At 33.5% G+C, this 23,247-nt stretch overlaps 4 protein-coding genes, 1 long non-coding RNA gene and 4 other non-coding genes across 15 annotated transcripts in view; 5 read left to right on the top strand and 4 right to left on the bottom strand.

Annotated features, from left to right (window-relative positions):
- Positions 1–794: 794 nt before the first annotated feature.
- On the bottom strand, positions 795–3,062 carry LOC130798502 (40S ribosomal protein S24-1). Its single transcript, XM_057661521.1, has 5 exons — positions 2,905–3,062; positions 2,749–2,790; positions 1,396–1,566; positions 1,216–1,302; positions 795–1,098 (listed from the first exon to the last, which is right to left on the bottom strand). The coding sequence occupies exons 1-5, from the start codon at positions 2,974–2,976 to the stop codon at positions 1,066–1,068; spliced, it is 405 nt and encodes a 134-aa protein (XP_057517504.1). The 5' UTR covers positions 2,977–3,062; the 3' UTR covers positions 795–1,065.
- A 1,356-nt stretch (positions 3,063–4,418) lies between these two features.
- LOC130798501 (uncharacterized) lies at positions 4,419–7,117 on the top strand. 3 transcript variants are annotated; one of them, XM_057661519.1, is made up of 4 exons: positions 4,419–4,832; positions 6,181–6,322; positions 6,525–6,644; positions 6,810–7,117. In XM_057661519.1, the coding sequence occupies exons 1-3, from the start codon at positions 4,543–4,545 to the stop codon at positions 6,597–6,599; spliced, it is 507 nt and encodes a 168-aa protein (XP_057517502.1). In that variant the 5' UTR covers positions 4,419–4,542; the 3' UTR covers positions 6,600–6,644; positions 6,810–7,117. The 3 variants fall into 3 exon arrangements, with proteins under 3 accessions (XP_057517502.1, XP_057517501.1, XP_057517503.1); XM_057661518.1 differs by lacking the exon at positions 6,525–6,644; XM_057661520.1 differs by lacking the exon at positions 6,525–6,644 and having other exon boundaries at positions 4,458–4,832; positions 6,181–6,234.
- Positions 7,118–7,328: 211 nt separating this feature from the next.
- On the bottom strand, positions 7,329–10,615 carry LOC130798500 (COMPASS-like H3K4 histone methylase component WDR5B). The gene is made up of 2 exons (XM_057661517.1): positions 9,868–10,615; positions 7,329–7,871 (listed from the first exon to the last, which is right to left on the bottom strand). Exons 1-2 carry the CDS (start codon positions 10,525–10,527, stop codon positions 7,581–7,583), a joined length of 951 nt encoding a protein of 316 aa, XP_057517500.1. The 5' UTR covers positions 10,528–10,615; the 3' UTR covers positions 7,329–7,580.
- A 1,299-nt stretch (positions 10,616–11,914) lies between these two features.
- On the bottom strand, positions 11,915–21,998 carry LOC130798499 (uncharacterized). 5 transcript variants are annotated; one of them, XR_009039064.1, is made up of 6 exons: positions 21,789–21,998; positions 17,313–17,448; positions 16,266–16,430; positions 13,373–15,084; positions 13,079–13,279; positions 11,915–12,592 (listed from the first exon to the last, which is right to left on the bottom strand). It is a non-coding gene; the product is annotated as an uncharacterized LOC130798499 (long non-coding RNA). The 5 variants fall into 5 exon arrangements; XR_009039065.1 differs by lacking the exon at positions 17,313–17,448 and adding an exon at positions 21,185–21,417 and having other exon boundaries at positions 21,789–21,992; XR_009039062.1 differs by having other exon boundaries at positions 17,103–17,448; positions 21,789–21,992.
- On the top strand, positions 16,048–16,119 carry TRNAP-UGG (transfer RNA proline (anticodon UGG)). The gene has a single exon. It is a non-coding gene; the product is annotated as a tRNA-Pro (tRNA).
- On the top strand, positions 16,800–16,871 carry TRNAP-UGG (transfer RNA proline (anticodon UGG)). Its single transcript has one exon. It is a non-coding gene; the product is annotated as a tRNA-Pro (tRNA).
- TRNAP-UGG (transfer RNA proline (anticodon UGG)) lies at positions 18,459–18,530 on the top strand. Its single transcript has one exon. It is a non-coding gene; the product is annotated as a tRNA-Pro (tRNA).
- On the top strand, positions 18,828–18,899 carry TRNAP-UGG (transfer RNA proline (anticodon UGG)). Its single transcript has one exon. It is a non-coding gene; the product is annotated as a tRNA-Pro (tRNA).
- Positions 21,999–22,355: 357 nt separating the features above from the next.
- Positions 22,356–23,247, bottom strand: part of LOC130798498 (quinone-oxidoreductase homolog, chloroplastic-like) — a 2,667-nt gene continuing 1,775 nt past the window's right edge. The window contains exon 4 of the mRNA XM_057661515.1: positions 22,356–23,247. This exon is cut by the window's right edge and continues 230 nt beyond it. Coding sequence (XP_057517498.1) covers positions 22,788–23,247 — 460 coding nt within the window. The 3' untranslated portion in view covers positions 22,356–22,787.

Genomic DNA, 23,247 nt, shown 5'->3' with positions numbered 1-23,247 from the left:
TCTCAAGATGAAATATTTGTTATCATATTTTTAGGACTGGTATTATGTTTCATATTTATTATATTTCATGCCTCGAAAACAAAATATATTGAGACATCTTATCATCATAATATATAAAAATTGGCACAATAGTGCAATATTCCTTTTGTTTAATGTGAGAATTAGAAAAGAGGTGTTTTTAATATGTAGTTGGATAGAATTCCATCTTTAAGCAATCATTTTTTAAAAAAATCTCACATTGCACTTCTCTAATTGATCACACTATTTCTCAAAAAAAAAAAATCATTCTCATTCACAGTAAGAGAAGGAGAATTAAGAGTTAAAACAAATGGTTGAAGTCTTTTCTTTTTATCCTATTGATGCCTACAAGAAGATTAAGTTTCCTTTCCCCTTATCTATATAGGGATTCTCCAACCTAACTCCCTATCCAAAAAATTAATAAAAATGAAATAGCAAATAGAGTAAACGAGTAAAACATCTTCTTAAAGGTTAGATGAGCGCTCAAAAATGAAGTTAACAGGAACCAATGCACTACCCAAGGCCAAAAGCCTTAAAAATGAAGTTAACAGGACCAATGTATCTACTCAAGGCCAAAAGTTTTCAACTAAGCATCGAGTTCATACCAATTCACATAAAAAACACAACACTCAGCATATTCTGATTCAAATCCAATGCATCTTCAAATGGCTTCTCCTTATCTTATTTTGATCTTGAGTTCATACCGATTCACAAAATCCCCCCATTTGGTTTGCAACGCAAATGACAACATAAATTTTAGGATATCAAAAATAAGATAACACAACCAAAAATCACTAAATTATGCTTTCAAGGGAAGTCAAGCTAAATTCATCAAGATGCATCCATTACCTGACAAAAATTTCATATAACTCCTGACAAAAAATATAACATCTTGTAGCTAAAAGTCTCATAATCCTTCGCTATAGCTACTACAGCTGATTGGGTTAAACAAGCAAGAACACTGAGCATTGAGAAGATTGAAAACAATAGCACCAAAAAGAAAACTGCTTCACCAGTGTATGCAACATCCTCAACATCACTAATTCCTTACTTCTTCTTGCCAGCTTCAGCTGCTTTTGTCTGCCGAAGACGTACAAAAACATAAATATAAGAGAAGTCTCAACACAGATGTCAGAAGGATTTAATAGAGAAGCTTGAATCGAAGGGGTTTCAGCCAGCAGAATACAGTAGTCTTACCTTCTTAATACCACGGATCTTCTTGGCCCTGTTCTTTCGTTCCTTCATTTGTTTCCTAGATTTTTCAACCTTGGTGGCCAATCCATTCTGCATGTAGTTAGGTAATTAGTCAGCAGTCAGCACAAGGAAAATATAGCAAAGATGCAAACTAATAGTCTACAAGAGATATCAACAAATTACCCTGATCAGCCTGTACTTGGGCTCATACTTCTTCGCACTCTCAACAGAATCGTAAATCAAGCCAAATCCAGTTGATTTACCACCTCCAAAATGAGTACGAAATTTGAACACAAAAATAGAATTTGGATCATTCACGTCGTACAGCCTTGCCAACTTCTCCTTCAACTCAGCCTTTATATGAGTGGAAACTTGGTCAGATAACATACAAGATAGAGGCAAATAAACATGCACAATAGGATACCAAGACAATGAAAGCAACACTTCGACAGAAACTTTCTTCCTTTCCATGATATTTTGGGATATAATAATCACTTCATGTAGTAAACTCAATATCGATGCAAGTTGTAATATCAATGAAGTAAAGTATAAATTTTCTTCAAGAACTTGAGTAATGTGCAATGAAGAACACAAAAACTGTAAGCAGCCATCGACAAGCATCGATGACCACTAAAACCCTATAAAGAAGGCCATTGTGAAAACACTCAAAGATTTATACCATAATTAGCATTGAAATTATTATTTTGGATCAATAGGAAATGTACTAGGCTCAGTGCAACGACAAACCATACGCAACAACCTTGTTCAAAAAGAGGATTAACATACATGGCAAAGAGTGATAACTAATAATTCTAAGCGGCAACTTGCACTGTATCTAAAATATCTTGGAACATGAATTAGGGTTTAATAGATTATTGTATAAAAAAAAAAAAGAACATCTCAGTTATTAATATCAGTAATGCTAAAATCTCTTCAGCTACAATAATCAAGCACCCTATGCTGTAAAATTCAAATGAGCATGTGCAACATCTTAAATACAAAAAAAAAGCCAAATGTTTGCATCTTCAAGCTTTGATCCTATCATCACTACAATTTACAAGCAAGCCACTTCCTTTAATTTGCTATATTCTCTATTTTTACATGTCCCGATTAATTTACTACATTTCTATATTTCAAAATGTCCTGTCACTTTCTATATTTCTATTTTACCATCCATTAATTCAAACTTTTTGCCTTGTTTTCCCAACAAACCAATAGTGACCTTAATGTAGCAAACTAACTGTGATAGAGGAGTATAATTGGAATAACATAGAGGATAACTACAATATTAACACAAAATCAATTCTTTTTAACAAAAACTCAGAATAAAGATATCTCCGATGCAGCAAAACCAGTTTAATTTGCTTAACAAGTGAGCATAAATTAATCTAATGATAGACTACATCAATATTTTTATCATCAAACATACATAACGCTGCATATTCAATGGAATTTATTAAACCAGACATAAATAAAATCAGTTCTTTTATATAAAACAGAAGCAATGCTGATTCAAGAAAATACATAATATGATACCTTGGAGACATTAGCACGACCGGGGTGAAGAACATCGATGATCTGAGATGTGAAAAAGAAAACAAATAAAAACATCAATATTCATTAAGTTTACAAATAAACAACACAATCTGAGAGAAAAAAGAAAGAATTAAAAGAGAAGAAAGTAGAACTAACGAATTGCTTCCGGGAAAGGAGACGATTGGTCATGAACTTGCGAGTTCTGATAGTGACTGCCTTGTCCGCCATTGTTAATTTCTCTCTTTCTCTCTTTGAAAATCTAGCGGCTGCTGAAAGGTTTCACGGAGAGAAAGAGAGAAAAAGGAGGATACAGCATCTTTTAGCCTAGGGTTTAATTCTCGTCTTAGTTTTGGGTCGGGCCTTCTATTTGGGCTTTCGTAAACAGCCAGGTTTATCTTTTGTTTGGACTTTGCAATCAATCATGCTGATAAAATAAGTGATAATTGAACTCATCCATCCGCTTTTTTCTTCTGCTCACTTTGAAATATTTATACTTTCAACTCGTCTTGTATGAGACCGTCTTATTATGAGACGGATTCATATACTTAATCTACTTTTTAATTGATTACTTTAATATCATAAGTAATCGTTTTAAGGTTATAAGTAATTACTCCAAGACTGTAAAAAGTGATTATTTTTAAGATTGTAAGTGATCATTTTAACGTTATAAGTGATCACTTTAATACCAAAAGTGTATATTGGGCCAGCCCCATAAAGATGGTCTCATCATGAGACGTCTCATTTAAGAATTAGGGTTATAAGTGATCACTAAATTTTAAGAGATTTTTTTTATAAAAGATCTTTTTTCGGTGAGATAATCTCAAACAAAGATATCATATTCTCATGATATGTATTAAATGAGCTATTTAACTATGTACAAACATATCTAGATGAGACCTTCACATAAAAATTTATTATTAATATTACTTCCCCAAACATAGTAATCTATATGAAAAAATATTTTTATTTAGGATATCTTTGCAAATAGATAAGGGTTGATTAAGTTTTGATCGAAATTACTCAAAAACAAGTTAGATATGCATCTGGGTCATTTGATTGAAATTGAAACCATATCAATATTGAATTGTTTAACATAAATTATAAAAAAAAAGTATATAAGATAATCACATTCACGGAGATGAGTATAAGATAATCACATTTTCGGAGATGAGTATTTGACCCAAACGAATTAATTCTCGAAAAATTTGAATTATTAATTTATGAAATTTCAGGTAAATTATTAATAACTAATAGTTGATTGGAGTAAATGATATAAAGACTAATTTTTTTATTTTATATGACCAATTGATTTTGAACATGCTAGTGTGAAATTGAATTCGTTAATTTATCAATTAAGTTAAAACTCAATTTGTTTTACGATATCAACAAGCACTAATAAAAAATTGTTTGATAATTCAAAATCTATGTACCTAATAAGTTAAGATTCTCAACAAACTATTTTGCAATTAGACTTTGTAATTTGTAGCTTGGATATCAATTCCCAAATTTTTTTTTCCCTTTTCCTTGGATTTAGACTGTAATTTGTGTTATTTATTTTACATTATTTTAAATTATAATAGAATATTTTGTTTTATCTAGTCCTAGATGCAAAATGAGTTTATCTAGTCCTAGATGCAAAATGAGTTCCTTTGAACAAATGATAATGCAAAATGCGTGCTCAAGAGGAGTACTCCGTATTTTATCCGTAATCTACTAGAAGGCGTGCAAGTAAAGATACAAAGTTGAGTATCTGAAATATGAGGCACAAAAAATCTTCGACGGTTTCTGAAAAAAATGGGTGTTCTTCCACTTATATCTTCGTCTCTTCCCTTGCAAACCCATATTCACTTGCTATCAACAAAAACCCAACTCCAAAATCCAATCTTTGGGTCTAAATCCTCTTCAAATATTCTTAAAGCTGTTAATTTAACCTCCAAAAATGTAAAATTGAGAAGCAAGTCCAATGATCAAGCTGAGGTTAACCCTATATTCACTGATGAAAATGGCGTTGTAAATGATATGGAAGCTTATCTCAATTCACTCTCCCTTGAATATGATTCTGTTTGGGACACTAAACCTGCTTGGTGAGATTTCTAAACTTTATTTGCTCTAATTTTTTCTTTTACCCATCTTAGTTGTTTGTTCGTACTGTTATCAATTGTTGGATTCTCTTTGCTTTTTCTGATAAAATCATTCTTTTTGTTAGGCCTTGAATTGCTGTAATAATTTTTTGGTAATTTTACTAAAATCGCAGGAAAAAAACCGAAATTAGAAAAACTAATGCGTGAAATAGCCACAGAATTAGTTAGTTAGCATATACTAATGTGCTTTGTTAGTCAGTTGAGGAGAACATGTTCTAAGAGGTGTTCTCTTGGTCTTCTTATTCTTAGATGTACCCACATTGGATTATTTGAGGATGGTGTGGGTTAGGGTTAGCAACTTTCTCATTTTTCTTTTTGTCAATCATAGAGAAAAAGGCTATGCCCCGTTAGAGTAGATTATATATCATGGGGTTTTGACCAAACCCCCTCACACGAGAGTCCTTGGGCTAGAGATGTGGATGCAAGCATATGCTCTCCTTATATCTGACACTAAATATTCCGGTTGAATTTGAAGGGCGATTGAGATTCGAATCTGTGACTTCTAGTTACGTCAGCTTTTTTATAAGGTACCAACTCAACCAAAAGTTTAAGCTAATGATTATGTTGCCACAATGCTCTTCAGTTTTCGGTTGTGGAAGCTGATGAGAGCAAAAATGGTGGGATCATATGAAGTTAGGGTGGGAGAAAACTGCTAGGGTTGTACAACCATAATGTGTTGCAATCTTGAAAGGACAACTATAATCAGATTGTGGTAACTGGTAAGTGGTAACTACGAAAATTGGAGGGAGTGCAGGGAGATTCTAAGCATGTTCAATATGTTCGACTGCGCAGGGCCGCGAAAAATTGAAGGTCTCTATATCAATTGCATAGTATATGTTAAGTGTTTAAAGATACAAAGTGGTCAGAAAAATATGACATTGCACAGGGCCTTTAAAAATTTTGTCAAATTTTGCTCCGCCCCTGAGGGAGCGATGGTACTAGACTAAACCAGATGTCTTTATTGACTGTCGTTTACTTAACTGCCGGTGTAATTGACAGATTGACGGCCATACTCAAACAACTTGATGAGATTTTTGTAGGTTGATGGTTAGGAGTTTGAGGGCGGAGAGCGCTTATGTTAGCAAAGCAAATACAGTGTTGACTGTGTTATTGATTGTCTTGAGGTTGCAAACAAACACATAACAACGTTTCTTCAATTGTGTTAAAGAGACATATGCTCGTTCAGTAATCTAAAAAACTTCTGCTTTAGTTCTGATTACTAAATAATTATTTAGTTTGGTGTGCCTAGCTCAACATAGATTGACAAATTCTTTACTCCGTTTCTTGTTAGGTGTCAGCCATGGACAATAACCCTGACTGGCGTGTCACTGATTACGTGCAGCTGGTTGGTTCTACATTCTATCGTCATCACTGTTTTAGTTTCGTCTCTAATATGTGCTTGGTGGTACATCTTTCTATACTCTTATCCTAAGGTTTGTGCGCCTCTACTATTAAGACTTGAATAGAGTATATATAATGAGAATGGAGAACTGACTGCACACAAACATAATGATGTTTCATCCTAAAATCAATTGGCAATATGAGTAGCCCATCAAACTTATATGTTAGTCGACCTCTCTAATTTTTAGATGTGGGATCACATGTGAGCTAATGTCTAACACTACCTTGCTTCAGTGGAAGTTCTGTTTATCCTTAGGTTCGAAGGTTCGCTTTTCAGTTCTGCCTGATTCATTCTTTGGGTCTCCTTAGAGCGAAACGAATAGATGTATTTGAATAGCCAAAGCTCCAACTTAGGTACGGCCGCACAAGAGCTTGTCTAAAACTATGTTGACCGTTAATTGGCATCATTGATTTGGGACTTCTTGTAGCACTCTCTTGGAATAGTACTTTAATGCTAGTTTAGTTTAGCTCTGAATAGAAACACAGTAAATAAGAAGTATGATGCATATTTCCTTCCAGGCATATACAGAAATGATTGCTGAAAGAAGAGCGAAAGTGAAGAGTGGCTCCGAAGACACATATGGATGGTCCAAGAACCAGTGACTTGCAATGGCACCATACCCGCCATCTTACTCTTATCCTATCAAAGACCAGCTGGGTTGGACAGTTGATTAATTGAATTTGTGATTCGCATAAATGGAATATTGTAGCAATTCTATTTCTTATGTGCAGAAACTTTGGAAAGGTGATTTGTGAGGTTCAATTTGTATGTAAAATCTAACACTAGTTTTACAAATAACAAATTTCGTAATTGTCCAGTTGTGCAATCTTTAGTGTTGCAGGGTGACGAAGCTCAAGCAATTTATAACATCCCATTATCTCAATGCCTTTAGATAAGCTTTCACTTGGGCTTCCATTTAGACGATGAATGTGCGCATTCTTATCGTTATGATCACATGGAAATGTTTTTGATTTAATTTTAGAAATATCAAATTTTAGCAATAGACAAATCTTTTGCAGTTCATGCAATACAACTTCTTGAATAACTGAAATTTTGTGAGCATATATAACATTTAATTTACGTATAAAATCCAACATGGCACATAGAAGCCTAGGCTTTCCATGAGTGATCCTCGCAGACAGATGATGATACAACTAAAGAAATGAATTATCTCAACTCGCAAGTCGAAAAGTAAAACAAACTATTGGGAGTTTATGAATTCATTTACACATTGACATGGAATCACTAAAAGTTAAAATAAACTAAGACGATAAATTATGTCTGAGAGATCATGGCTCCTGAACCCAAATTCTAACAGCTTTGTCTTTGTCCAAGCCTGCTGAAGCAATCATGTTCTGCTTCGGATGGCATGAAACAGAGATCACCGTGTCAGTATGACCTTCGAGTCTTTGGATCAAATTCCTACCTTGAAGATCCCACAAGTAAACACAGTGATCTTCTGATCCGCTCACAATATACTTCCCATTTGTCACGGAGAACGTTGGAGTTATGCAATATACTTTGTTGACATGGCCCTGATAAATTTTCAAGAATTTTCCCGTCAAGTAGTTTGAGAGCTTCTGCAACCAAAAACATAAGAGCGAAACAAAGAAAAAGAAGCATGTCAAGCTAAGGCCAGTTTAATAGAACGAGATAAATCAACCACTAGATGTTGAAATCATAACGAAAGTGAAGTACATGTTCTATTGTTTTGTCAAGTGTATAAGAAAATTTATCAACCAAGTGATTATTCAACAGTGATCAAAACTTTGAGGGCGGATATAAATCTACTACACCCTCCATCCCAAAACTATGGAAAATTTGTCCAAACTGAAACACGTCAACTACATTGAGACGGATGCACTACTTTAGATCTCTAATGTAGTATTATACTTCTATATCATAGTCTCACAGAAAAAGACCTTTGCATGTATGACAATTGAAAGGAAACAAAGTATTATCCATCTCTGATCTCCGAATAAAACACCCTCCCAAACAGGAAAAACAATAACAGTCAATTATGTGTGCGACTACATTACTGTCTGCTGCAAGTCAATAGTATGGATCTTTTATGGCTAATTTCTATTCCTTTTATGCATATAATATTGCAGAATCCAATTTGGCTTCAAAATTTTTATAAGTTTAAGGAAGGGCATGCACCGATCTAGAAGATTATAGGGAGTCGCTAAGTTTGCAAATCGGACCAATAATCAGACCAATGCTGGTTTCGAGTTAGAAGACAGCAAGCACTGTAATTCATGAGATACAAGATCATGAATATGAACAGAAGTCTGAAGTAAACATATAGATTATAGTTAGGAATTGGAAAATTTGTACAAGGGTTTTTAAAGACCATATCAGTTCAATAGCAGCATATTAATGCTAGAGGATTGTTCTTTTAAACACGACAGGCACAAAAGCAGTAAATTCTACATTATTTCAGTTTGAAAAAAATACCTCCAACAAGTAAATCTATAAAACAACCTATAAGCATCCACTCAAATGCAAAGGTACATAATGCATATTGAATTTTCAGATAGTCACATTTCATCATAACAAAATAACAAAAAAGCAAAACAATAAATCAACAAGTAAATTCTCAAAACGCTACGCCACAACATCAATCTTAAAGCTACTTACATATAATATGAAAGCCTCAATCTTTCAAGGTATATCCTACCACATTGTACATTCATGTCAGAGTTACCAATGCCAAACAAAAAGAAACTCCTCCAAGCAAAACGATTACTGTCAAAAACTCATCAATCAATCAACAAACAACAATGTCCATTCGGGAGCAAGAAAGAGAGCTCATCTTTCACAAATCACAACTTAAGTTCATCAAAGTTGCTAAATTGGATAACTAACTTTAATCCATCAAATCTAAATCAAACACCCGCTGATGCCCAACAACCAAAGAGAACTTATTCAATGGTCTCAACTATAAACTACACCAGAACCAATCAAGAACCCTCTAATTTTCAATTCAAATTTAAACAAACTTATCCCTCAACAACTCCCAATTCATCAAATGAATCACTTCATTAGTATTCACAATACTTAATTTGAATTTACAAAAATCCAGGATTAATTTGAATTACGACTAGTATTCTACCAAAAATTGCATTTAATCCACACCAAATATTAAAACCTCATGCAAATCAATATCAATATAACATGGTAACTGAACGTTTCTTACAATTAGCAAATTCATTTTAGCCCTTAACTGACCATGTGTCATAGAATTGAATATCTACTAGAGATTTCTATTTCATTAGAATTGCATATTTGAATAGTTGTTTGGTTGATAGTTTTTGAGCAAACATAGGAAAATGAAAATTTGCACAAAATACAGGAACTTCATTTCCAAGAATGTGTCAGTAACTTCAAATTCCCAAGTCCATTGCAAACTACATTGTTCAATCAAAAAACATTTCTAATGAATTTGACAAAGGAAGTAATTTCCAATGAACCGAAAATTTCCATTGGATTTAATTCCTACATCAACCTAATGATCTCTTAACATTAATTTGCAAATCAATAAGTGCTGTAAACCAAAGTTCTTAGCTTACTCACCAGAGTATTATCCAAAGTGGCGATAAGAATAAACTTTCCATTAGGTGAAAACTTAGTAAAAGAAACTCCAATTTTATCATCAATCAATGTCTTCAACAATAAACCAGTAGCAGCATCCCAAATCTTACAACTCCCATCATGAGAACCAGAAACAATCAAAGACCCATCCGGGTTAAAACTAACAGAAGTAACAGGCATCGAATGCCCAGTTATATTCATAATACTCCGACCCGTTTTAACATCCCAAACCCTAATCGTCTCATCAAACGACCCAGAAACAATCAAATTCGAAGGTTGATTAAAATTAACGCAAAATACAACACCAGTGTGTCCTCTTAGGGTTTTAACACAATCGCTAGAAGAAGCATGCGCATCCCAAATGCGAAGAGTGGTATCATCGGAAGCTGAAACGATGTAATGAGAATCAGAAGACCATGAAAGGTCAGAAATTCCTTCGGTGTGGCCGGACAAAATGGAAATTAGGGTTAGAGTTTGTGAAGAGTAAAGGGCTAGGGTTTTGTCCAGAGAAGCAGTAGCGAAAAGTTCTCCATTGTTGGAGAATTTGACGCAGGAAATGGCTCTATTGTGAGGGTAGAGGATTTTATGGAGGCGGTATGGTTTATAGGGTGGTGGTTGTTGAGATTGTCCACTGGTAGCCATTGTTGAAGAATGATTGAGTTTTCCATTTTAAGGTGATTTAAGAGAGAATTTTTAAGGAGGAAAAGTATAATTTTTTAAAAAAAAAGAAAGACAAATTCAAAGCGAAGAAATAGGAAAGTAACTTTTCTTGTAGCAACTTTTAACATTTTTACTCATCTGTCCTATATTTTTTTAGTTTGATTGGAATGTTTCGTATACTTTTTTTTTTTAGAATGTTTTCATTTTTTTATTAAGTAAAAAAATATATATTTTTTATATGAGAAGATGAAAAAAATATTTTTTAGGCTATTTTATAAAGGGTCCTTATTAAAAATACATTATCTTTTTCATCATGTAATATAAGCAAATTGTTATAAAATTAAGGATATAAAATACTTTTTTTTAATTTTTATATTAAGTCAACTTTTCACTAAATCCTTTCCATTAATGACACTTAATAGAAAATAAAATTATATCATATAAATAAAGTAAAATTATCAATAATAAATCAATTTAAGTTTAGTTAGCGATAAAATTCCAATAAGATTTTAAGTCTAAAAGTTTAGAGTAGTTAAAATGAATCCAAATATAGTTTAGTGCTGTAAATTATCTTTATAGGTGCAAATTATAGCGTAAATTACAATTGAGATTTAATAGTACTGTCTAATAAATCATTTGAACTAAATTGTTAATCAAAACCTTTGAGCTTAATTTGCAACCTAAGAGTAGTTTACATTTTTGGGATTCATTTGTTTTTTTTTTTTTTTACTTTTCTCTCCTTTTTTTTGTTTACTATTAAAAGTGACATGTTATGAGAGAAAATATCATTTTCAGTAGCAAATTTAAAAAAACAAAAAAAATATTGTGTTTGTATTTTAATGGTTGGATATACCTAATATTATCATTGTAAATTTGTAATAAACAAAATGCTAGATTTGAATTGACTTTTGATAAGAGAAATTATTTTTGTTGGTTCTTCATGAAATTGCATGTTATTTCATTTGTAAACAATGAGAAACAACTTTTATTTTTGTGAACAAAGTCAAGTCTATGATAGGATAAACAAAGCTCAATATTTTCCCTCCTTTCAAAAAAAAAAGCTCAATATTTTCCCTCACTTCTATGGAGCAAAAAGTATGATCTCTTTAATCATTAAAAAAACAGTATCTCTAATGAATCATTATGACATATTTAATGTCTAAAAGTATACCAATCACATCACCTTATTGCAACCATTAACCATAGTCATATGCATATTTAAACTATAATGCACGTAATTATCACGGAACAAATTGCCGATGCAACATCTCATGGCGTTACGACTCAATTAACAGATATTGCAACGTGAATCGTTACATGACCACAGCCATGCTATCGTAGTAATTCAAATTTACTAAAACATAATACATATCACAATTAAAGCTTATAATAAACATCTTAGAATCTAATACATATTTCCACTATTTCTTAAGTGCTAATATCTCTAGTTACATAATAAACTCTTATAATAAACTCTTCAAACAAATATTCAGCATTCTATTGTCCACATGACTCTGAAATCACATATGTAACAAAGTTCAAATCTATCAGGGTAAGGGGGGTATCAGCATAAATGTTCATCCATCAAACACAAAACAAAATTCAAATCTTATTGATAGTTTGCAATAGACTAAGTTATGCTCCAATTTCATACCATCAAGACCTGTGTCTTATGATCATCTGAGCACCATGCTGAGGCCGAAAAAATATAGTATTCATTGGTGCGTGAACATAGGATGGTGAAAGCTCAAACGAAAAGTATTCTAAAATCATAGACAATGCCAATTTTGCTTCTGTCATGGCAAATTTTTCCCCCACATATTATTGGTCCCTAACCAAAGGGGAAAAACGTGTTATTCCCATTGCTCGCCTTGGAAATCCCATCGGCAAACCTCTCTGGCATCGCCCCAAATATCCAGATCTTGGTGAATAGATTGCAATGAGAAAACAATTATTGCATCCTTAGGAACTGAGAATGCACCAAGATTTGTATCCTTGCAAACTCTTCTTGATAGAGTCTGGGGACTTCATACAATATCATGGTCACCTAAACAAGAACAGAAATGATAGATTGAATGGCAGTGCAAGTTGTAAAAATGGGGACGTTTCGATGGTAAAGTGTGGAAAACAGAAAATATATGGGCTCCCCAACACCTAGATTTATAACCTTCAACAATAAAATGCATACATTGATCAGAGATCATCATTTGAAGAGTAACAGAAAACTTAACGGCCCATTTGGTAGGTGGTAATAAACGGTGGCAATGAGAATGAAAAACTAGTGTAATTTTGGTTGAAAAATCTCTTGGTTACCTTGATGGCCATGCTTGTCCAACTTCAATCATCTCATTTTCTTCATAAAATTCATTCCAATGCATTATCATTGGGAAAGGTGATATTAGGCGGTAATGAAAATATGTAAACAAAAAAAATTTTTTGTGATCAAAGTTTCATTACCATAGGAATGATATGAAACTTTTGATGAAATTTTACACTATAAATCATTCTTATTACTATCATTTATACCACTTACCAAACGGGCCGATACTGTCTTTAAATGGCTCACACCTTCAAAATCTGGCACATTACTTCCAAATGTTTGCATGACTTCATTCCGTGCTCATGCTTGCCAATCTTGATGCTTGCTTAATAAAATCAACGTCCAACCCAAAAGTGTCGATGTAGTTTCTTGTCCAGCCAAACTCCTTTACTACTTATCATGTGGATTCAACCTCTTAAGAACAGAAAAGTAATTTAACTTAGAAAAACAAGGCAAAAGAAAATCACAAGGTTCAAAATAGCCATTTGATTTTAAAGTACTACATACCAAAATTGGTGATAAGCTGATGACGAAAAGGATCCACACGCGGAAAATAATCATTAGAGAAGCCATTCATGAGAGTTTTTAAGGCCTGAGTGCGCATAGAAGACATATCTTTGAGATCTCCAAACAAGAGCTTGTATGAAGTACCATAAATACCTTGTTGTCTAAGAAACCTTTCCATCCTTTTGGCCTCAACCGAACCCAGTTCACAACTCTTATAAACCCTGTCACAGCTACTATACAGACTACTGATATCACAACAGAGCTTGCTGTCAGTATTTCCATTTCAGGGCTTTTTTGTAGCTTTTAGAATCAACTATAATGCTCTAGGAAAGCTCCTTATCTTTATAGGGAGTTATTCATTTCTAAAGGAAGAAAAGTAAGATGTTATCTACATCATCACTGTTCCATTTGAATTTTCTTCTCCTATTCTGGTCAAACTTTTCTTTTTTACTCCATTATTCATTGGACAACAAATATCTAATACTCCATATAATATAATTTCATGATCATTACAAGTCAAAAAATGACATCAGCAACTTATTACATCAGCAGCCAGAACAATATTTTAGACGTTGACATTTATCACTGTCACTTGAATGCTCAAAAAAGCATTATAATACCATCAATCAGAAGCAGATCTTTTGTAGCACTGATATCAGAAGCACACCACTGTAACAGTCTAACTGTCACCTTTATGACCCATATTATAGGGTTCAGTGGTTCACAACAATCTTTAAGATCCTCGACTATCTTGAGAATCATCGGTTAGTCTAGTGGTTGAGTGCTTTCTCTTTCACCCTAGTGACTAAGGTTTAATTCTCACCACGTACTAGGAGAATTAATTTCCTCTACCCCTTGCTTGTACGGATTCTCTAATTGATATATTGAAAGTATCTTGAAGTTTTTCTCTCTCTACCGGAGTCGACACAAGCAGATTGTAGTTTATCTCTGAATCCAGAAGTTTCTAAACAAACTGGGGAAAATTTTGATGTAGCAAACCTCTACAGTCTCTGCTTGGAACTACGATACTGCCTAACCACTTGTAGATCTATCTTCTTCATTTCTTCACTGGATGGCTGAAAAACTCAAAGCAAAGTAAATATTTATCATGTATAGTAGAAAGCATTAAGAAATAAAGAGCATCCATCAAGGAAATGATAGAATCATTTGTACTTAGGATTGCAGCCAAAAACCTTAACACCGATTGATCTGATACCTTTCAAGTTTCCACAAAATTTTCACCACAGGGTAAAATTCTCAGCACCATACAGGCAGAAGCCTCAACAAAGACTGCCAGAAATGGTCCAGTAAGGTTTTTCACCCGATTCTCATTGTTATGAAGAATTTCAAAGATCTCAACCAAAGATGTGGTGTGTGGCAATACAACATTACAATCAGTGAGGTGACTAAATACAGTAGACTTATATTGAACGTCAAAAGTTCAAAAAGATCCATAAGATGTTGGATCTTACACAATCACATGCAATATAAAAACATAGTAATTTACAGCACATTAAGAAAAGCACATGAAAAATGTAGACCAGCCATTAGGAATAGAGAAATGCCTTGGCGCTATATTACTCTTGAACCTGGATCAGACTATCTTCTCAACTCCTTTGATTTGTCAATTTTGAATGTGTGAAACAATATACTGGCTCATCGATTTAATAAAACTTGAACTCTAAATTGCTCTCCAATTCGCATCCTGTTGGCTGTTGGTGTCACGCAAGGATTAGTCAGACAGCAGTATGAAAATTTCGATAACATTGTACATAAAAATCGGAGATCATGCATAGCAGATATGACAATGGCAACAATCAAATAGCTTGAGCCCTTGACAAAGATGATATAACCAACACTAACATTTCAAAAAAGTGAATGTCATCAATAAACAATCCGAACAAATAAAAAAATTTGTTTGATCAAGTCAATCCTCAGAATCCTTCATCAGGAGTACTTTCATCTCACTACTAACATTGATCTTCTAAATAGTACAGTAGTACCTTTTTCATACTACAGAAATTGATCTCCTGAATACATACAACAAGAATTAAAGCCACTCTACAATGGCAAAGCACAAATAGGAAAATGGGTCTCAAATCAGTGTAATCTCTTAACCGACTTCTTAAATTTTGATCCAAAAAAATCTAGTGATCTAATTCTCACATGAGGTTTCAATGCCACACAAAAAGTGCCCCACTAAAAAATTTTGTTACCTACCAGTTTAAGCTTGGCTTAACAAGAGTTGAATAGAAACACAATGTCAGAGCAATTCTACACTCAGTTCAGAGGAACAGAAAATTAAACATTTTTTTTCAGGGCCATAGGAAAAAGTTTATTCAAAAAGCTGCTTCAAAGGATACTAGATTGACATAGAAACGCTATGTGTAAAAGATAAGCTCAAAGATATCAAAAGGGCATTTGGTCTAGTGGTATGATTCTCGCTTTGGGTGCGAGAGGTCTCGAGCTCGATTCTCGGAATGCCCCATTACTACCTTTTTTCATTATATATTTCTATGAGTTAAGACAATCTAAAATCCTAAATCAGATTTTGATATTGTAAAAGAGCATCTCAACTCCCAAGATCCATGTTGATTCACATTAAATGATAAAAGGTCAGCAGGATAGTAAACAATTTAGGAAGATCAAAAAGGAACAAGTACAAATACAAAACCGGGCATTTGGTCTAGTGGTATGATTCTCGCTTTGGATGCGAGAGGTCCCGAGTTCGATTCTCGGAATGCCCCATATGATATTTCAGCTTTTTTGTGCCAAAAATAGAAGGATGACTTCAGAAAAATAATGGATGTAAAAGATGTATATATCCTACACAAGTTGCCAGAAATTCATGATCAAACTATAATCAGGTCAAGTAATTTAATGTTTTACTCACAGTGCAGAGGGTTCACTTCATTAAGGGAGCTGCTTGCAAATTTCTCCTAGTAACCAGCATAGATCTACTGAGTATGTGGGCGACAGGAACAAAATTTTTGTGTGCCACTCATTGCACAGACGAAATCAGGTACAGCTAGATGCAGCCATAACTTCAAACTTCCATCTGTAGTACAGATACACATTTGTCAATTGTACATCAGTTTTAGTACTAAAATTATTTCAACATGAGGTATCAGCACATTTTTATATCAACCATTGAAACTTCGCCAGTTGGTCTAGTGGTTTAGTTCTCACTTGAGGCGCCAAGTTGATGCCACACTCAAATTGCCCTACTTTAAAATTTTGTTACCTACTTGTTAAAGCTTGGTTTATCAACAATAAAAGTTGAATAGAAACACAAAAATATTTGTCACATGTAGGACCCAGAATTTTTATTTCGGTGTTAAAGGAAGAAGTTTATTCAGAAGCTGATTCACTGATACCAGATTGCCATTGAAAAGCTAAATGAAAGATAAGCTCAAATATATCTAAAGGGCATTTGGTCTAGTGGTATGATTCTCGCTTTGGGTGCGAGAGGTCCCGAGTTCGATTCTCGGAATGCCCCATTACTACCTTTTTCATTATATATTTCTCTCAGTTAAGACATTTTAAATCCACAATTACAAATATGACAATTGACAAGTTGACAAATGACAGCTAATCAGAGCATATTTCCATAAAAAAATTTCAGATTTTAATATTTTAAGAGTGCATCTCAAGCTCCATGCTGATTCACTAAATGATGAAAGGTCAACGGGATGGTAAACAAGTAAAAAAATTAGAAGGGAACTAGTACCCGGTTGCTTAAGACTGCTAAAAACCATTAATTTACAAAACAAATACACAACCGGGCATTTGTTCTAGTGTTATGATTCTTGCTTTGGGTGCGGAAGGTCTTGAGTTTGATTCTTGGAATGCTCCATTTGATATTCAGCTTTTTTGTTCCCAGAGTAGATGGTTAACTTCTTAAGAAAAATATTGGGTGTAGAAAAAATAAATATCATACAGAAGTTGGAAGGAATGCATGATAGAGTTAACATCTTTGGTCTACAGAGTATGTTCGTGACAATAAAGAAAAATTGTGCGTTTCCCAAGGAAGAAATCAGGTACAATGAGATGCATCCATAACTCCAAACGCCTATCTGTATTATACATACACATTTGTACATCAGTTTTGGTACTGATATTACTTAAATATGTGGTATCAGCACATGCTTAAATCAAGCAAAATTATCTACTCATGCAAAGCTTTCCTCATTATTTTAGATGAAAAAGAAACATGAAAATAACACAAGGGCATTTGGTCTCAGGGTATCATTTTTGCGGGTGGGAGAGTTTCAACATTCGGTTGAATACCTCATCTCTCTATAGCAGTATCGTTTTTGTATTTCCTAGAGGATTGATGAAGCTCTAGGAAACAAGAGAACAGAGAATTATTAAGTCAACAAACCATTCAATAGTGTCATCAACTATTACACACAACCACATACTATTACCAAATTATAGTGCAGTGAAACATATAAGCCAATAAGTAACATATTGAACCAATACATAGAATAACAGATGCAATTCTCAACAAACACCAAAAATTGAACATTCCACAATATTCAATTAAACTGTGAAACATGGACACTTGGTCTAGTGGTCTAATTCTCATATGAGCACCAAGTCACTTTTGTAATTTACCTGTTTTAAGCTTAACGACATCTAGAACTTAAAAAATTTATTTCAGGGCGCATAGAAACAAATTTATTCAGATGCTGCTTCAAGGATACCAGATTGACATAGAAAAACTATGTGCAAAAGATAAGCTCAAAGATATCAAAAGGACATTTGGTCAAGTGGTATGGTTCTCGCTTTGGGTGCGAAAGGTCCCGAGTTTGATTCTTGGAGTGTCCCATTAGTACCTTCTTCCGTTAGGTAATTCTATGAGTTAAGACATACTAAAATCCTAAACGAAATATAGAAGAACTAGTCAAAGCAGATTTCCAGTTTTTTTCAGATTATGAAAAGTGCATCTCAATATCCATGCTGATGCACATTAAATGATGAAAAGTCAACAGAATGGTAAACAAGTAAGAAAGAAAAAAAGGACCTAACCTATCGGTTCAGAATGCTAAAATCAATTAATTTAAAATATAAATACACAACTGGGCATTTGGTCTAGTGGTATGATTCTCGCTTTGGGTGCGAGAGGTCCCGAGTTCGATTCTCGGAATGCCCCATTTAAACTTTTTTTTCACTGTACATTTTAATAGAGGTCCTGATTTCGATTCTATGAGTTAAGACATTCTAAAATCCTAAATTACATATAAGCCAACAAATCACAGCAGGATTTCTGTTTTTTAAATAAAGATTTTGCTGTTTTAAAAGTGCATCTCATGATCCAAATTGATTCACACTATGACACTAAATGAAGAAAAGTCAACAGGATAGTACAAGAAGAAAATCATAAAGAAAATAGTACCCAGCCACTTCAGACTGCTTAAAACCAATAAAATAAAAATACAAATACACAATTGGGCATTTGGTCTAGTGGTATGATTCTCGCTTTGGGTGCGAGAGGTCCCGAGTTCGATTCTCGGAATGCCCCATTTGATATTCAGTTTTTTGTTTCAAGAGTAGGTCAACTTCTTAAGAAAAATGATGGTTAAAGGAAAAGTAAATATCCTTATAAAACTGGTAAATATTTATATCAAATTACAAATCAGGTCAACAGATTTTATGTTTTACTTACAGGAAGTCGCTTGAAAATTTGTCAAATTTATCAGCGTAGGTCTATGGAGAATGTAAGCGACAGAAATAAAGTTTCCGTGTGCAACTCATCATATGGAGGAAATTAGGTACAGCTAGACATAGCCATTACTTCTAACATCGAGCTTTAGCATACATACAAATTTGTACAGCAGTTTATTACTTATATTACTTGAATAAGTGGTATTAGCACAAGTTTATATCAAGGAGAGTTATCTACTTATGCAACACTTCCCCTATGACTTTAGAAGGAAAAGAATCATGAAAAACAACCATAGGGCATTTGGTCTCAGGGTATTATTCTGGCAGTATGGAGGGTTCAACGTTTGGTTCTCACAATACCTCACCTCTCTTTAGCAGTCTCGTTTCTGTACTTTCTATAGGATTGATGAGGCTCTAGGAACAAGAGAACAGAGAATTATTAAGTCAACTAACCATTCAATAGTGACATCAACTAAATGTACAAACAATTTTTGCCAAATGTTAGTGCAATGAAACATATAAGCCAATAAGTACTATATTGAACTAATACACATTACACAGATAAATAGAGGCAATTTTCATGAAACACAATTTTGAACATTCCACATCTTTCAAGTTTGATAATTGAAGCTTCGCCATTTGGTCTAGTGGTCTAATCACATGAAGCGCCGAGCTGCCGAGGTGCTGATGACACACTCAAATTGCCCCACATAAAGTTTTTGACCTACCTAATTAAGCTTGGTTTATCATTAATAAAAGTTGAAAGTAGAAACCTAAAATTATATTTGTCATGTGGAGAGCAATTCTACATCCGATTCAGAAGGATGTCTAGAACTAAGTATTTTTCTTTCAGGGCCATAGGAACAAGTTCATACAGAAGCTACGTCAAGCATATCAGATTGACATAGAAAGTTATAAACAAGAGATAAGTTCAAAGACATCAAAAAGGGCATTGGTCCGGTATTGTGATTCTCGCTTTGGGGGCGTGAAGTCCCGAGTTTGATTATCATAATGCTCCATTACTACCTTTTTCATTTTTCTATGAATTAAGGCATGCTTATAAGACAAATAATTACAGAAGATTTCCATTTTTTATTAAGATTTTGATATTTTTAAAGTGTATCTCAAGGTCCATTCTGATTCATACTAATTGAAGAAAGATTTTAGGATGATAAAGGATAAACAAGTAAGAAAATTAAAAAGGAAACTTCCCTGTCGCTTCAGACTGCTAAAACCAAATAATTAAAAGATAAAAAAACAACTGGGCATTTGGTCTAGTGGTATGATTCTCGCTTTGGGTGGGAGAGGTCCCGAGTTCGATTCTCGAAATGCCCCATCATTTTTTTCACTACGAAGCAAAATATGACTGATGAAGTTACTCTGATTTGGAAGCAAAAGTTGCTATGATCAATTTCCAGAGTTCTTTGTATATTCCTTAGATCTGTGAACCAACTTTTTGTTTTGACATCAGTATAAAGTACTTTACCTCTCAAACAAGACTTCGGCATGGCAAACTTTTAAATGAATGTATAATCTAAATAGCCTCAAAGTTTGTAGCACACTTGTGTAATCTCTCAAACAAGACTTCATTATAACAAACTTCCAAGTAAATGTACAATCTATATAGCCTATGAATTTGTAGCACACTGGAGTATAAGATATTATAAACAAACAGACAGTATTAGCCCATTTCAAAGCTGTCAAACTGAAATAACCTCCCTAGTCTCAAATTCTATACCCCTAAAATAGATAACAAAGCAGGTGTTGTATAAAACAGAATCCTGCATTTTGTCAATAATCCAAAAGAGACTAGAAGCAGTATCACAAATACCTTTGTCACTATGATTTTGCACCTATTTCTAATGTACTTTGCTCTACTTACTTTGCTATCTTTTTTTATTTGGCAATGGTTCCCATATTGTCTCTTGTAATCTCATATACAATCTCATTCTTTCTTTCCTCATCTCACCCACTTATTTCTTCCAACCATTTTTTTTTTCTTGTCATCCAACTACAAAATAGTAAACCAAATTTCACTAATAGATACAAAATCATAGTAACAAAGAGAGTAGTAAAGCTCGAATCCTAATAGTATGAATTGAACTGATGCAGATAAAACATTCAACGGCTATTCAAACTCACACAATCCTGCACTATCCCGTCAATCCTGGGTTCACACCGGCATTATTTTGCATCAATACCCGAAAATGTTCATGCTTACACATACAACTACACAAGGACATCATTCATCACTTTGCTTCTAAGTTCAAACTTCAAACTTCAAACCAACCCTCGTTAAAACAGCAACAACAAAAGATTTCCTTAATATTCTTCACTTGATCACCATATATTCCAAAGCACAGCTATTGTTAGAACTGTCAACCACAACCCAGCACGTCCACTATATCATATTGTTAAAAAATATTTAATTATTCAAATAAAATAGCGACAGAAAACTTAAAATCTATATGTTTTTAACAGATTCAAATGATATTCTCATACATTTTACCTTATTGCACGTCTAATTGAATATACAGTCAAAAAAACTACAGACATCTAATACAATCATTTAACTCAGTCTAAAATGTCAATATATTAGGGTTTCGTATTTCTATTAAAAAACGATGCCGAACGATTCGATATGCTAGGGTTTCATATTTCAATTGGAAGAATTGACATTTCTGCCATTGTACCAATGATAAAAATTAAATGCAGTCAAATAAGCAGTTTTGATTAAATTTCGTACCTGATCATCAAGATATTGAATAATCGAACAGAAGGTTGTAGGTGAAGTCACGCTATTGAGATGTTGACTGGCCATGATTCTACAGATTAGGTGAAGTCACTTTGTAATCAACTAAAGTGAACAGTTCGCGTAGAATAGAGAATACCGCAAGAGAAGAAGGATAAAATTTTCTTGTAGATGATCGTGAAAACTGAAAAATGTCACTGTCTATAGTAACTTTCTATAATCAGAAGAAATATTCTTCTTAAATACTAGTACTATATTAGTTATAGTTATAATTTTAAGTATTAAGATAAGTTTTAAAAAAAATTTATTACCTTAAATATATATAATTAATTAAAATTGATGCCTAAGTGTTTATATGCATATAATCAAATAGGAGTATATTTTAATTTGCCTAAAATAATTCATCGTATCGATATTATCAAGATAACTTTTGTTAATTCTAATTTATATTATGTTATAACTTTATATTCGAAACCTTTAATTTGATGCTTTAAATTAAGTTTGTAGTACTTATTCGATACATTGTTAATATTTAGAATTCATTTACTGAATCTCATTGTAATTAATCAAAATAAACAATTGAAGGCATATAAGTGCAAGTAAAAAAAGGGCAACTCTGAATAAATTATTGGCAATAAGCACTTATTAATTACACAATGTTACAAGGAGGGAAGGGAAGGGATGGAAAGAAAAGGGAAAATTGGCGAGTTTTCTTCCAAAATTTTCCATTCCCTCCGTTTTCCTCGTCTTCTCTTTTGCTATCTAGAAAATATGTCGTCCCTTTATTTTCCATCTCTCATTTTCCTCTTGGGCTCAACTTTCTTCCATCCAAATACAGCATAGACAACTTCTTTATAAAATAATGTTTTCAAGCATTACATATTCACACATAAATCCATAAGCAAGAGTTTATACAATATGTACACCAACTCTTCAAATCCATCATCCTCAAGCTTATTATATGTACATCAACATAGTATACATATGTTCCTTTTAAGGTTCTACTATAACTTTTCCTGTTGCATGTCCACTCATTATTCGACTCCAACCATCTTCAACATTACCTAACGAATGTTTCGAATCTATGATCGATTTAAGCTTCCCTGCTTGCACCAAATTCACCAATTCTTGAAAGTTTTCTCTCTTAGGAATCATAACCATTGGCATTAACACCTTCTTAGAGAATGTCAACTTATGCTTAGCATATATAAACCATTCAATAAAGCCTCCACTAACACAAATCACTTTACTTGGTTCATTTAAATTAGACACAAAAGTTTCCCAAGGAATTTTTGTAGCACAGTGTATCACAATGTCATATTTCTTTCCTGAAGGACTTTTTAGTGCAGTCCCTTCTGGGGTTTGATAGTCAAGTACCTCATCAGCACCCAAGCTTTTGACCAATTCGAGGTTTCGTGCACCACATGTAGCTGTTACATGGGCGTTGCTTAGC

Source organism: Amaranthus tricolor, chromosome 13 (assembly GCF_026212465.1).
Source record: "Amaranthus tricolor cultivar Red isolate AtriRed21 chromosome 13, ASM2621246v1, whole genome shotgun sequence".
NCBI classification, from domain to species: Eukaryota; Viridiplantae; Streptophyta; class Magnoliopsida; order Caryophyllales; family Amaranthaceae; genus Amaranthus; species Amaranthus tricolor.
The sequence above is the reverse complement of the archived record's forward strand: the minus strand, read 5'-3'. Positions and strand labels throughout refer to the sequence as shown.

Bases quoted from the DNA above. Each gene is read 5' to 3' on its own strand.
- LOC130798501 (XM_057661518.1), top strand. From the start codon at position 4,543: ATGGGTGTTCTTCCACTTATATCTTCGTCTCTTCCCTTGCAAACCCAT. The intron at 4,833-6,180 runs GTGAGATTTCTA...GTTTCTTGTTAG, and splicing joins TGGGACACTAAACCTGCTTG to GTGTCAGCCATGGACAATAA. The intron at 6,323-6,809 runs GTTTGTGCGCCT...ATTTCCTTCCAG, and splicing joins TTCTATACTCTTATCCTAAG to GCATATACAGAAATGATTGC.
- LOC130798500 (XM_057661517.1), bottom strand. From the start codon at position 10,527: ATGGCTACCAGTGGACAATCTCAACAACCACCACCCTATAAACCATAC. The intron at 7,872-9,867 runs GTGAGTAAGCTA...TTTTGGTTGCAG, and splicing joins CCACTTTGGATAATACTCTG to AAGCTCTCAAACTACTTGAC.
- LOC130798502 (XM_057661521.1), bottom strand. From the start codon at position 2,976: ATGGCGGACAAGGCAGTCACTATCAGAACTCGCAAGTTCATGACCAAT. The intron at 2,791-2,904 runs GTTAGTTCTACT...TTCACATCTCAG, and splicing joins TCCTTTCCCGGAAGCAATTC to ATCATCGATGTTCTTCACCC. The intron at 1,303-1,395 runs GTAATTTGTTGA...AACTACATGCAG, and splicing joins CCAAGTACAGGCTGATCAGG to AATGGATTGGCCACCAAGGT.